This window comes from Garra rufa, chromosome 22 (assembly GCF_049309525.1).
Source record: "Garra rufa chromosome 22, GarRuf1.0, whole genome shotgun sequence".
Classification (NCBI taxonomy): Eukaryota; Metazoa; Chordata; class Actinopteri; order Cypriniformes; family Cyprinidae; genus Garra; species Garra rufa.
In genome coordinates this window covers 9,756,673-9,770,096 of record NC_133382.1, presented here as the reverse complement: position 1 = coordinate 9,770,096, position 13,424 = coordinate 9,756,673, and the positions used below count along the sequence as shown (strand labels likewise).

The following is a 13,424-nucleotide window of genomic DNA, read 5'->3' as shown; positions in this document are numbered from 1 at the left end:
TGCGTCATATTATAATTTTGCATTTCACTGTTTTTTGAGGAATACTGAATCTGTTTTTGTGCGAGTAAGACAAATAATCTAGTCCAGAACTACAGTAACATCATGTTTACACATGGCCACAAAAGAGCTGTCATTCAATACATTGGAAAACAAAGTAACTGGCGTTACTTATTTAAAAAAGTAACTCATATATTTTCTTGTAAATTAAAAACTAATGCATTGCTTTACTAGTTACTTGAAAAAAGTAATCTGATTACATAACTCACATTACTCCAACACTGATGGTAAAAAAATAATGACAGATTTTCATATTTTGGGTGAACTATACCTTTAAGGCAGGTAGTATTTTTGTAAAAAAAAATAGTGTCTTTGCAAATATTATAAAAACATGCGTGGATGAGCTGTTCTGTTAAGTTATAAAACTGTTTATTACTCATTACAAAATGTTACATAGCAACCTTGAGTGTTACTCCAAACGTCGTTGGAGTAAATACATTTCTTGAAGTTTAGTTTCTACTACTAATACATCAAAAAAAAAAAAAAAAAAAAAAAAAGAAGAAGAAGAAGAAAAAGAAACATATAATTGATTACCCCTAGCAGTACTGTGTTGCTTTTCAAATTTTCTTGGTACTTTCCCAAAATCTTTTGTGCAAAGAAATCATGCTTTTTAAATTAAAACCTCTTTTCTGGCAAGTGTTACACTTCATTTAATACAGACGCAAATCTGACTGCTGCCAGCACTTACAGACCTAAAGTTCAAACGATATCTAAAACTTTAACTGTTAGCTATCCTTAAACAGAAAACTGATGGAAAAGCCTGTGTGGGCTTATCTGAGTGCTCCTAAAATGTGTTTTCCCCAAACATAGTTTTAAATTTCAGTTGAATCTCCTGATAAAAAGTCCTCTGAGTAAGCAATCACAAGTGTACACCAGCAAATACAAAACTCACTTTCTGACACTTAAGTAGTCCTGCGTTTTATCCTCTCACCGTCCAAAGTCGCTCTTTAGCCCCGCAGTTCAGAGCAATCAGAATTTACAGTAGCGAGTGAACATGATACAAAATGCGTTCAGTTTGTGAAGGTTATGTACAAGCACCTCAGTCCTACATTTGACAAACACATTCCACATTGCTCTGGTGATCAGGAGCGAGTTTGGCCGGGTGTGAGAGGAGCTGAAAGGGAGGCTGGCAGACAGTGGTCAAAGAAGCTTGTGAAGCCTACCTCACATTGTATCACTGACGTTTAAGATTCCTTCAAGGAAAGCTTAGTTTGTTTTATTTACATGTAACCGTGTAACACACCAAACTGCAATACTCGGGTCTCTTTTTTGCGTCTTTATCAAATGTGATATCTCATTGCTTAACCCTTGTAGGATTGAAAAATAAACATAGAAAACTACCGCACTGTTACAGTTTTAAAAAATAACAACAACAGCAACAAAAAAACGAACAGTCAAGAGTAATGTGAAAAGGTCCAACATTTACCCAGGCAGCTCTCGCGTTATCGTATCATAGTGTTTCAGACAATAGAGCTCTCAGAATGGACTGAAATAGCACTGTTGCATTGCACCGATTTGTCACTCGACTTTCCTTTGGATGCCTCCGTGGACATCGCGCCCATCTCCGCTTGGGCACCTGTGCCAAGGCAACGTGTTTTCAAAACAAGCCAACTGACACTTTCAAACAGTGAGGTGAGAACGAGCCACAATCAGCCCAGTTGGCCCCTGTTCAAAGAAATGTGCAAATCATAAACTTGAGTGGCAAGAAGGTAAATAACAGAAAGAACTGCTCCCGTGTTAAAGCGTTTATAAAACACTGCTATTCGTTGGATACATAGTGTGACCATGCTTGATGGGTTTTTCGGGGCAGCATCAAGTCTAAGTTAAGCACGGGCTGGGGAATATCAGACTGCGTCACCTAGGAAAGTTTAGTGCTGGGGTGCACTGAAGAGAGTTGAGGGGGACTGAAAGCTGGCTGAGGGTGAAGGGCCGACATGGGGTAGAGGCCAGGGTGCAGAATGTCCCCGTATGAGGTGCCCACTTGGTGCCTGTAAATGTGGGCGGGATTGGCAGCCAGGAACTGTCTTTGCATCATTAAGGAATGAATAGCGAAGGGGGGCATGAGTGGTGACAGAACAGCCTGGTTCTTCAAGTACTGCAGTGGATGGGAGTAACTTGGGGTAACGTGGGAGCCCAAGCTTTCACACATGTCCTGGACCTGAGATACAAATGTCCCTGGATACAGCCCTTGGAACAGGTGGGAGTGTAAGGGGACCTTGTGGCCCTCCGATGTGTAACTGCTGATGTGTGCTGTGTGAGCGGGTTCTGCCGGCTTCATGGACTCGCCGTCTGCTTCTGGCGTCCTAGGTTTCCCCGGACCATCTCTTTGTGTCGAGCAGTGCAAGGGTGTCACAGCCCGGATCTTCTTCTCCGACGGTCCGTTTTCCAAATCCTCAAGGGTCCTTTTTAGCGGCCGTGCAGTGCAGATATTCTGTGGGCTGTTCTTGGTGCTCAGAATGGGCCGAGACATCTCGTCGATCTTATAACCCAAGGTTTCCTCTCCTCGGCCGTTGTGTGCTTTCTCCAGAATCTTCGAGTGAGATTCGGATACCTTTTTAGATAAGGACACGGTCATGGGAGGAACACGACAGGCCCTGGGATGGTAATCTATGCTTGAGCTCTGAGTGTTGCCTCCTTGAAAGAGAGAGGAGTTCTTAATGTCCTGTTGTATTGTGGGATGTGGGATGCCACAGAGAGAGGATGTGGAAAGAGGCAGTTTGTGTGGAGAGGATTTGGGGAGACTCAAATCAGTTGGTTGCTCCTCTGTTACCCTTTCTGCAGGAGGTCCCTTTTCTTTCTGACTTAGCCGGGCACTGTAATTCAATCCCACGTTGTCGGGATGCTGGCTTGGGGGAAAGCCCTGGGCGGTCTCACAGTCCCGAGGGTAAACGTCTCTGCTAAGATACTTGCTTATCTGCTCCTTGCTCAGGTGGTGCTCGGTTTGCCTGCTGAGATTGTGTAGGTGAGGTGAGGAGTAAAAGTCACTCAGGAAGCTGGGAGCCTGGCCAGGACGAGGCATCTCAGCAGATTTGTCCATGCTGGAATGGGGGTCGGCCCTCATGAGGTATGGCTCTCTTATCGGGGTAGGTTGTGGCTGGGATATTGGTTCTCCCTCACTACACCCTTCTTTCTGAGAGCCCTCTGTTGAGCACCTCCTGTCCTCACAACTTCTGGTCTTGAAACTTTGAGCATGCTGGATAACTGAGGGGCGTTTGATCACGGTCTCTGTGGCGGAAGAAGCCTGGGAGCTCTGCTGTCCAGAAGACAACCCTTCTGTACTACTGCTGGACAACCTCCTACTGACTAACGGAGGTGGCGGTCCATATGGGTAATTATTACGCAGTCCTGTTCCACTGACTTGGGACAGCATCTTCTTCTTAGCTAACGGGGACATGATGCCAGGATTACCCCTAGGGTAAAGGAGGGGATTAAAATTGAAGCATGCTTCTTCCTTTTTAGGGGGCTCAGCCCTTTCAGGTGGGATTTCTGGAGATGTGAGTGGTTTCTGCTTTAGGGTCGGTAGCACCATTCCCACCTGGTTTTGGCCATCTTTTGGCCTAGACTGTTCAATGTTTACTATTGCACCCGGAGGCACCTTGTATTCCAGGATCCCATGCTGCCATTGCTCTGGTGTGTGAGAGTTGGGGCGAGGATGACCATGGTGCAGCGGCATGGCAGCAACAGGAAACACATCACAATCCTCTGATTTGAGTGGTGCACAATCTTGTGTAAGTGAGGGTAACACATTCCCATTTGCATGCTCGTATGTGTTATGGAGCATAGGTTGATCTTCATCCTTGATCACTAAACCTTCATCTTCGGAAAGAGGACTCTCTGCTTCTCTGTCCTTCTGGGTTAGAGCCTGGTACTGTTGGCTATCCTGCTTCTCCAACAGCTTCTCCTGTAGCTGTTCCATGTCCTCCATCCCCTAAAGACACACAGAAACATACTTAATGGCAGAATTACACAGAGAAACTGGACAAGCATACATTGCTTCTCATGCTAACACACTTGCACCCACACATTAGTTAAGTCAGGTTGGTGATACAATATTAAAACGTGTAACATGCTTGGTTAGTTCTTCATCTGTGTTCTCTGGTTAAAAAAGGTAGGGTAGGGCGAAAACCTTCAACCTTAAAATTATCTGACCTTTTAGTAATCGTTTTACCCTTTTTTTGAAAGGTGTTTGACTTTCTTTGGACATTCACTTTGTAAAAACTGGGATGGTCCTTCTGCCTACATCACAAGAGACCTTTCATAAATACATTTTAATTTCTTTTTAGAAAATTACCAATCGTTTTGTTACTTAAACCTTATTCTTCAGATGAGATTGCGTAGAGCCCTTTGAAGCTGCACTGAAAATGCAGTTTGACCCTTCATTCCGTTGGGTCTCTCTCAATGAAGTCCACTATATGAAGAAAAATTCTGAATAGTTTTCCTCAGAAACCTTAATTTCTTTTCGACTGCAGAAAGAAAGACATGAATATCTTGGATAACATGGGGGTGAGTAAATTATCAGGAAATTATTATTCTGCAAGTAAACTGATCCTTAAAAAAAGACCTTTCTACTGATTTTGAAAAACACCAGACGATAGATGCCCAGGGTTACTGATCACCTGCGTGAACATGCCATAGTCCTGCTGCAGGGAGGCATAAGTACCGCAAACGTGTCCATAATGTAAAATGCCTAAGACAGTGCTACAGGGAAACAGGAAGGACAGCTAATTGTCCTTGCGGTGGCAAACCACATGTAACCATATGTCCCCTAAAGATGTGTTTGAGAACTTGTAAATACTTTGGTCGAAGATTTGGGAAACATCTTCTTACAGCAAGACCTGGCAAATACTGACATACACTATACTCACTGCAACTTTTGATATCAACGTTTCCTTTTTTTTTTTTTTTTTTAATAAAACGTTATTTAAACTCAGTTTTAATATAGCTCTAATGCATAGCCTACACGTCCGCAGTCCAGAATGTGAATAGGTGAAAAGAGAAGGGTGAAAACTGAGATGACTGATGAAAAGGCATGATATTATTCTGTTTTTATCTCAAAGTGAGTTTCAAGGTCCTTGATTTCATGAATGCTTTAAGAGTAGTCTGCTTTTGGATTCAGCATTCACTTTCGAGCATGTTGTTGATATTATAACCAGTCAGACAGAGGAATTCTAACTGCTTTTAGACAGGAGAGATTTTGAGATCAAATTTCAAAATGTATTTTTTATTCATGTGTTTGAATTGGACTTTAAGATTTCTGTCTTGGATTGTAAACCTTCAGTATACCAATCTTAGGTTTATCTTCCTCAAACGTGTAAACCTAGAGTATACAAAACACTCTCTTTCCAGCTCAACCAAGTGAAAGTTTGGGCCATGGCTTCTGTAGCAGGTTGTGCCCAGAGGGTGTTTAGTCATTTTGGGACCACTGCTGATGTATTAAAAACACAATAAATTCAGATTTGGTTATAGAAGTGCAAGCCAAAATCAAAGACTTGCCAAAAAGACCTGCTTTTACATAGTGGAGGAATGTAGTGTAATGTTTGGGTTTCAGTTGAAACACCGATTGAGGAGTTTCATCTCAACAGGTAAGCTAAACTCAATAAACCCACAGATAATTGCCTACAAAGAGATGTCAGTCTGCTTAATGGTGGGAACACCGTGACTAGGTGGTACTTAAGTTAGTTCTAGATGTTCTGATTTGATTTTAAGAGTTTGAGAAAACTTTCTAAGTGCAGCAAAAACCCTACACACAAACTTGCTGAAGAATGCTGTGAGAACAGCATCTACATGCTAATGGCCAACATCAAAGTCTTTTTCAAGATGCGCATAAGTGTGTATCAACAGATGACCTTGCGCTTATGCACACTAGGATCTGAGCTGCAGGCTTAAAGCTGATACCCCAATGCTTTCCCAGTGCAAATATCTCTTCTCTCTGTTTTTTAACACAAATGAGATAAAAGATTAGCCTGTGTAAGCTTTGCATCATTTCAGAGCTGAACAAATCAATGCCAAAATCCTCTAAATGCAGTCTGCTTCAATGAGAGCAGAAAACAGAGTCAGCACGATTGCATAAAAGAGACAGCCGACACCTGCTGCCTTCCCCGTGATCCAGAGCATGATGCAAGTTTTGCACTTTGGACAAACTTCACATGTCTCTAATGAGCAGATGCTTTCCGGAACTTCAGAGTGGCGACAGCGGTGCAGAGGAGAGGCGTGCACCGCCCATCCATTCATTATCAGTGTTGGAGGCAGAGACGCACAGATGTTTGACATCAGCTGGTGCCAAATAAAAGGCTGGCTCATCTCTTTCACTCCATTTCCTCACTCAACCCTGATGAATGTGCAACTGCACGTGAATAATCGCATGTTCATACATCACATTACACAGCGCCGAGACAAATAGCTTGTCCCGGCTTGTTTTTGTAGGCTTGAAAGTAGCATGATTGCCTTGATATACTATCTGACAATTTAGTATATAGTACTTATACTGTGGGCCCTAAATGTTAATGTCAAAGGGATAGTTCACCCAAAAGTGAAACTTCTGTCATTAATTACTAATTCATCTGTAAGACCTTCGTTCGTCTTCTGAACACAAATTAAGATATTTTTGATAAAATCCGAGAGCTTGACCGTGCATAGACAGCAATGCAACTACCATTTTCAAGGCCCAGAAAGATAGTAAGGACACTGTTAAAATAGTCCATGTGACATCAGTTGTCCAACTGTAATGCTATGAAGCTACTAGAATACTTTTTGTGTGCAAATAAACAAAAATAATAACACATGCGTAGTGGTACTCTCGTGAACGTGCGGCAGAGACTAATGCAGAACAGAGGAAATGGTTGAATAAAGTTGTTATTTTTGTTTTCTTTGCACTATTTTAGCAGTGTTCTTACTACCTTTCTGGGCCTTGAACGTGTCAGTTGTGTTCAGATTTCATCAAAAATATCTAATTTGGGTTCTGAAGATGAATGAAGGTCTTACAGGTTTGGAATAGCATGAGGGTTAGTAATTAATGACAGGATTTAATTTTTTTGGGAGAACTGTCCCTTTAAGTTGATAGTAAAATAAAAACATTGTGTGAAAAGCAGCTGCACACATGAATAGTCAAATGCTCTTCTTGTCTTTAATGCTTGGCGAGGTATTAATGTAAACACAGTTGGTTATTTCAAGTGAATGTAAACAGACAGGACAGAAGGAAAATCAGACGTGCCAATACCGGATCTGTGCATTAGGTTTTGCAGTATAAATGCAGCCTAATAGACCTGTCGTTGTGTATTATGTCAAACTCTGACAGTGTAATGTCGGTATTCATGTGTTACAATGCTGTGCAGTCATTGAAGACATTGCCCAAAATATACAGACTATATATATAGAATATATAGCTTTATTTTACATTTCACGACTTTATTCAGAGTGATTTTCTTGAATACTTGTTGAATATTTGTTGTATTGCTTATATTTTTTTAAATTTTGTTGTTTGTAATTAGGTTCTTTCATTATTAATTTATTACCTATTACTATTTTCTGGTCTTGAACAGTTACCTAAAACAATGCTTATTGCTCAATATTATTATTATCATCATCGTTTTTATACAATAAATAATTAACGTACTACTAAGGGTGGGCGATATACTGGTAGACATGATTAACCGGTCTATCATGGTTACACATGACAATGATATGCTTTGTGGTCACGAAAACTTAACGTTTGCACATGATTTTAAGCATTGCGGTTTAAAAACAAGTGTTTTTAAGCTGTTAAAATGTAATCAGCAGTAAAAGAGAACTCAGTCTGCTATTTTTGTGCACTGTTTGAGAGATCATAGAGCACGAGAATATTATTATTAATTTTTTTTTTCTCGCTTTATAGGCACTGGTTAAATACACACACTATTATGTGTCAAAATGCCCCTCTATGCAAGTATCCTCATAAACACAGTAATTTAGGTCCTAAGTGAAAGCAAACAGCTAAGAAAGAAAACACACGTGTAACAGTATATTGGATGCGGGCAGCTCTTAAAGTGACAGCATTCTAATATTCCTGCTGTCTGTCGTTCATGTTAACCAAACAACAAAAGAGAGAAAATCTCTTACTGCTCTTGACTAATTCATTTTTATAACTATAGTAAGAAGAAATATATATTTAATTTACACAGTGAAGAATATGAAGTGTTTTTATACATTTGATTACTTTATACAATGTATGTAGCATTTCTTTATTTGTTCTATTGCTTGTAATTAATTTAGGCTAGTATTAGTTTTTGTGATATTGATACTAGTGACAAGAACTATGCAAACAAAAATTTTGATATCATAAATACCCTATTTATCCAAAAATAACCATATAGTGATATCTATTGTTACCGTGAAATAAAATGAATCATATCATGATATAAGATTTTGGTTGTATCACCCACCCCTAGGTACTACTATATTTTTAAAATATTTTAAATTAGTTTTATTTTTGTATGTTCTATTTTCATTTTAATTTTATTCAAAGTTCTAGAAATGTTAGTCAGTTTTATTAGTTATTATGTCTATTTTTTTTAGAATCTCCATATAGTTTTACAGAATTTTAAGTTTTAATTTGAGTAATTTTTTAAGTTTTAATACTTAATTTTTTTGTTAATGTTTATTTCAAGCAACAAATTTTCTCTTATTTATTTTATTAATAATTATATTAATATGTGTGACCATGGACCACAAAACCAGTCATAAGTGTCACTTTTTTTTAAAATTGAGATTTATTCATCTCAAAAAGCTGAATTAATATGCTTTGTTGTTAAGATAGGACAATGTTTGAGATACAACTACTTGAAAATCTAAAATCTGAGGGTGCAAAAAATCTAAATATTGAGAAAATCGCCTTGTCCAAATGAGGTTCTTAGCAATGCATATTACTAAAGAAAAATTAAGCTTCAATATATTTATGGAAAGAAATTTACAAAATATCTTCATGGAACATGATCTTTACTTAATATCCTAATAATTTTTGGCATAAAAGAAAAATCTATCATTTTGACCCATACAGTGTATTTTTGGCTATTGCTACAAATATATCCGTGCTACTTAAGACTGGTTTTGTGGTCCAGGGTCACATATAATTTTTTATAAATACACTTGAATGCAGCATACATTTCAGCTGGGGTAGCAAAATTGGTACTGATTTGTGAGGTTTTCAGTAAGCTGAGTCTCTTTCTAAGCTGCCATTTGAGAAGACACCTCTAAAAACGTGGTGTGGATGGAGACCTTTGACCTGCAGGGTCGCTCTCTCTATTGCTCTTTGGACACTTGTACAAGTTAACAGGAATGTTTTTGAGGCCACAAGCAGCCAGTGACTAGCAGGCAAAATTAGCCAGCTGTAACGCAGCATGACCGCCCGTTGGCTTTGTGCGCGTCATTCAATAGCCTTGATTGTATTTGGTGCCTGAGGAGGGACTGATTTAACAGCGCTTACAATGCTCTGATTCTTAGCAGAGCCGCGCGCCTATATTTGTACATGCCCTGATTATACTCCGCTGACATGCCGGCCCCCGAGACAACTCCCAGCATCTTTCTCTCTCCAAATTTCCTCTCGTAGATCTATAACTCTACTTTAAGTGTTTTTTCCTCTTTTCGGCGGTTTGGTCTTGTCATATCGGCTCTGCTTCAAACAGAGAATTCCATTTTCGTTTTCTGCCTTGTACAATGTACAATCAATTATCTGGAGAGGCCTTTCAAATTACACAACATACCAGACAGATGAGCTAGGCATGCAGCTGGAAAAGAACCTACAACAGCCCTTTTTGTTTCCACACTATAACCTATTACTCATTTCATGTGCGGTAGAAAATGAATACGGACCGTGTAACGGCTTTGAAATGTGTCTAAATTTGACAATTCCAGAGAAATTTTCAAACAGCCCTTTCATCTTCTCTGTAATCATTTGCTTATTCATGTGAAAATAATAACTCAATTTTCATTCCCTTCCACGGCCGCGCTCTCCTTTTTTCATATTTACGCTTAACTGGAGAGACATTTGCAAATCAGCATGGATTTATTGGCTTTCAGGGATAAAAATAAGCACACGGTTTCTATAAGAACAAAACCGTGGCATGCGTTGGTTTCTAAGACGTGATAGGAAAACATTTCCACCGCAGCTGCTCTGTGCACAAAACATCTTGTCGATTAAAAAAAAAGGGAGCACTGTCATGATTTCCCCCACAATTCATCTCTTTCAATTTGATTTGTGAACAAAACTCAGAGGGAGCTTATGGAAAATGGAACTGGGGGGAAACCTCGTGCTCTGCAGTCCAGAGATTCGCCGAAAATAACAGAATCGGGCACAGCGTATAAATCACCTGCAGTCAGTCAGGCAGACAAATAGCATTTGATTTCCATGCTGTAGTGCGGCGGTCAGAGCTTCCAAATCAGCCCAAATAATTATGTTAAAACCAGCTGCTCCTGACAGCGCTATTCTCACACGTCTGTGACAGCTTATTTGTTCAGGAGAGGAAAGGCATCCAGCCTGAAGTGGTCTGTCATGGTTGCTCTTCCAGCCAACTTTTCCGGGACCAGACACACATTGTATCTGCATTATTATTCTGCATTTTCTGCACTGAACTCTATGACAGCCCTAAGAAACCATTGTTAGAAATTTGGCACACTGACAGGAATATAAACTACTGGTGAAAAGTTTGGAATAATTATTTTTTTAGTGTTTTTGAAAGAACTTCTTATGCTCACCAAGGCTGTATTGATTTGTTGAAAAGCTACAATAAAACGGTACGATACAATTTAAAAGATTGATTATATTATACATAAATTTTAAATGTAATTTATTCCTACGATGGCAAAGATGGCAAAACAGAAGGTTTCTGTTTCATTAAATACTGTTATTCTTAACTTTCTATTCATCACAGAATCCCAAAAAAGTATTAATATTAAGCAGCACAAATTGTTTCTAATATTGATAATAATAATGACCATTATTAATAACTGAGCAGCAATAATATGGAGTAATGACTGCTGAAAATTCAGCTTTGCATCACAGGAATAAAATAGATTTTTAAATATATTAATATAGAAAACAGTTATTTTGAATTGTAATATTTTACAGTAGTGTTTTTGTTGTATGTTTAGCAAATAAATACAGCCTTGGTGAGCATAAGAGACTTCAAAATAAAATAAAATTACATTAAATCAAATTTTAATTAAATAGGTAATGCGCACCTAAGGCCAATTTTGGCATTACTCACTGAAAAGTTTGGAATAAATTGTTTTTGAAGAGATAAAATAAAATAAAATAAAATAAAATAAAGCAGGTAATGCATACCTAAGGCCAATTTAGAATAAAATTTTTTTTCATGTTTTTGAAAGAAGTTCTTATGTTCAACAAGCCTGCATTGATTTGCTGAAAAAAAAAAAAAAAAAAAAATATATATATATATATAAAAATAGAGAATATATATATATATATATATATATATATATATATATATATATAATTCTTATTATTATCATTTTTGTGCTGCTTAATATGTACAATTAATAATATTTTATGGTATTACCATTTTTGTTACCATTTCTAGCAAATAAATTCAGCATTGGTGAGCATAAGATACTTCAAAATAAAAAGTAAAATAAAATAAAACAGGTAATGCACACCTAAGGCCAATTTTGAATAATTATTTTTTAATGTTTTTGAAAGAAATTCTTATGTTCACCAAGGCTGCATTAATTTGTTACAAAAACACAATAAACATTAATACTGTAAAATATTACTACGAATTTTTTTTAAAAGTGAAAGTAAAGATATTTATAATGTTACAAAAGGTTGCTTTTTCATTAAATACTGTTATTCTTAACTTTCTATTAATCGCAGAATCCTAAAAAAAATCATGGTTTCCACAAAAATATTAAGCAGCACAAATTGAAATTTGAAAATTGCAGATTTGTGTCACAGGATAAGTTATATTTTGAAATATATTAGCATAGAAAATAGTAATTTTGAATTGTAATAATTTACAATTTTACATTATTTTAATTGTCCAGTATTAGTGTTTTTGTTGGTTTTTTTAGCAAATAAATACAGCCTTGGTGAGCATAAGAGATTTGAAAATAAAATATAATAAATGCACCTACGGCCAATTTTGGCACTTCTCGTTCAAACTCGTTAGCGCCATTGGAGGTGTTATGACAAACAATTATTTGTGCTATTGGTGTGCTTGGCACCATGCATTCTGTAAATTTGTGTGTTGCTTTAAAACAGCCTACAAGGACACAATCAAAGACTGACCGGCTCTGGGACTTTGGCCAATGTGTCCTTTTCACACCGAAGCCCTGATTTTTGTTCGTCCTTTGGCCGCTTCATGGCCGTCATCTTTGTTTTTACAACGCCCTCCTGGGCACTGCCCTCCTGCTTGCGCGGCTTGACGGGCGGAAGGGGTTTGTCCTCTTCTCCTTTAGTAAATCTCTCATAGGGTAGGATGAGCCTGAGGAAAAGGAGGAAGTGATACAGGTTAGCAGAATCTGACTGATTCATCATCTGTTTGCACTTCTGTTGCTTTAACCATTCCTGTCTTCTTCCTCAACTGTTAATAATAATAACTGATAGCACAGTTTCCTGAAGGCTTTATCTCTTATCCTAGACAAACTGAAAATGACTCATGCATAACCTCATGGAACAAAAAATCTCCTTCCTGGGATCCGCTGTTACCTAAAATGTGGTTTTGTTCACAGTAGATGACAGTTGCTTCATATGGACACTATTAACCCAGTGGGCTTCAAATATACTTTCTTAAAACATACTCACTGGTTTATATTTAACCATCAACAAATCACTGTATCACATGTGATAGAAATTGCATTAATGCCTTTTCAATAAAATGATTAATTTGTTTTGCTAAGGCAAAAAATATTTTTTGTGCATAATTAACTACAAATAATTTTCACACAATAATTATTAAAATAGCTTGCCACTCTTTTTAATATTTTTAAATTTTTAAATAAAATAAATGAAATTAGAGTGTAATGCCATATTTTAACGTCAGCATTAAAAGTACATTTTGTAAATGCATGTTATTAATCTCATAATTTATATAATAAAGTAGTGCTGTTAAAGGATTAATCGTTGCCCAGCACTAATATAAACATAATGTTTTTCTTAAATATATGCATGTGTGTGTGTCTTTATATATACATAATACATATACACAGTACTCACACATATATTATTTAAACAAAAATTTATATTTTGGATGCGATTAATCATGATTATTTATTGCCCGACACTAATATAAACATAAACTTTTTCTTAAATATATGCATGTGTGTGTATTTATATATACATAATAAATATACACAGTACTCACACATATATTATGTAA

The 13,424-nt window shown here is 37.4% G+C and overlaps 1 protein-coding gene across 1 annotated transcript in view; it reads right to left on the bottom strand.

The window, feature by feature from the left end:
- Positions 1-464: 464 nt before the first annotated feature.
- The window catches only part of LOC141298349 (AT-rich interactive domain-containing protein 5B-like), a 62,600-nt gene continuing 49,640 nt past the window's right edge, over positions 465-13,424 (bottom strand). The window contains exons 7-8 of the mRNA XM_073828847.1: positions 12,335-12,530; positions 465-3,985 (exon numbers count right to left, since the gene is read on the bottom strand). Coding sequence (XP_073684948.1) covers positions 1,916-3,985; positions 12,335-12,530 — 2,266 coding nt within the window. The 3' untranslated portion in view covers positions 465-1,915. The remainder of the gene's footprint in view (positions 3,986-12,334; positions 12,531-13,424) is intronic.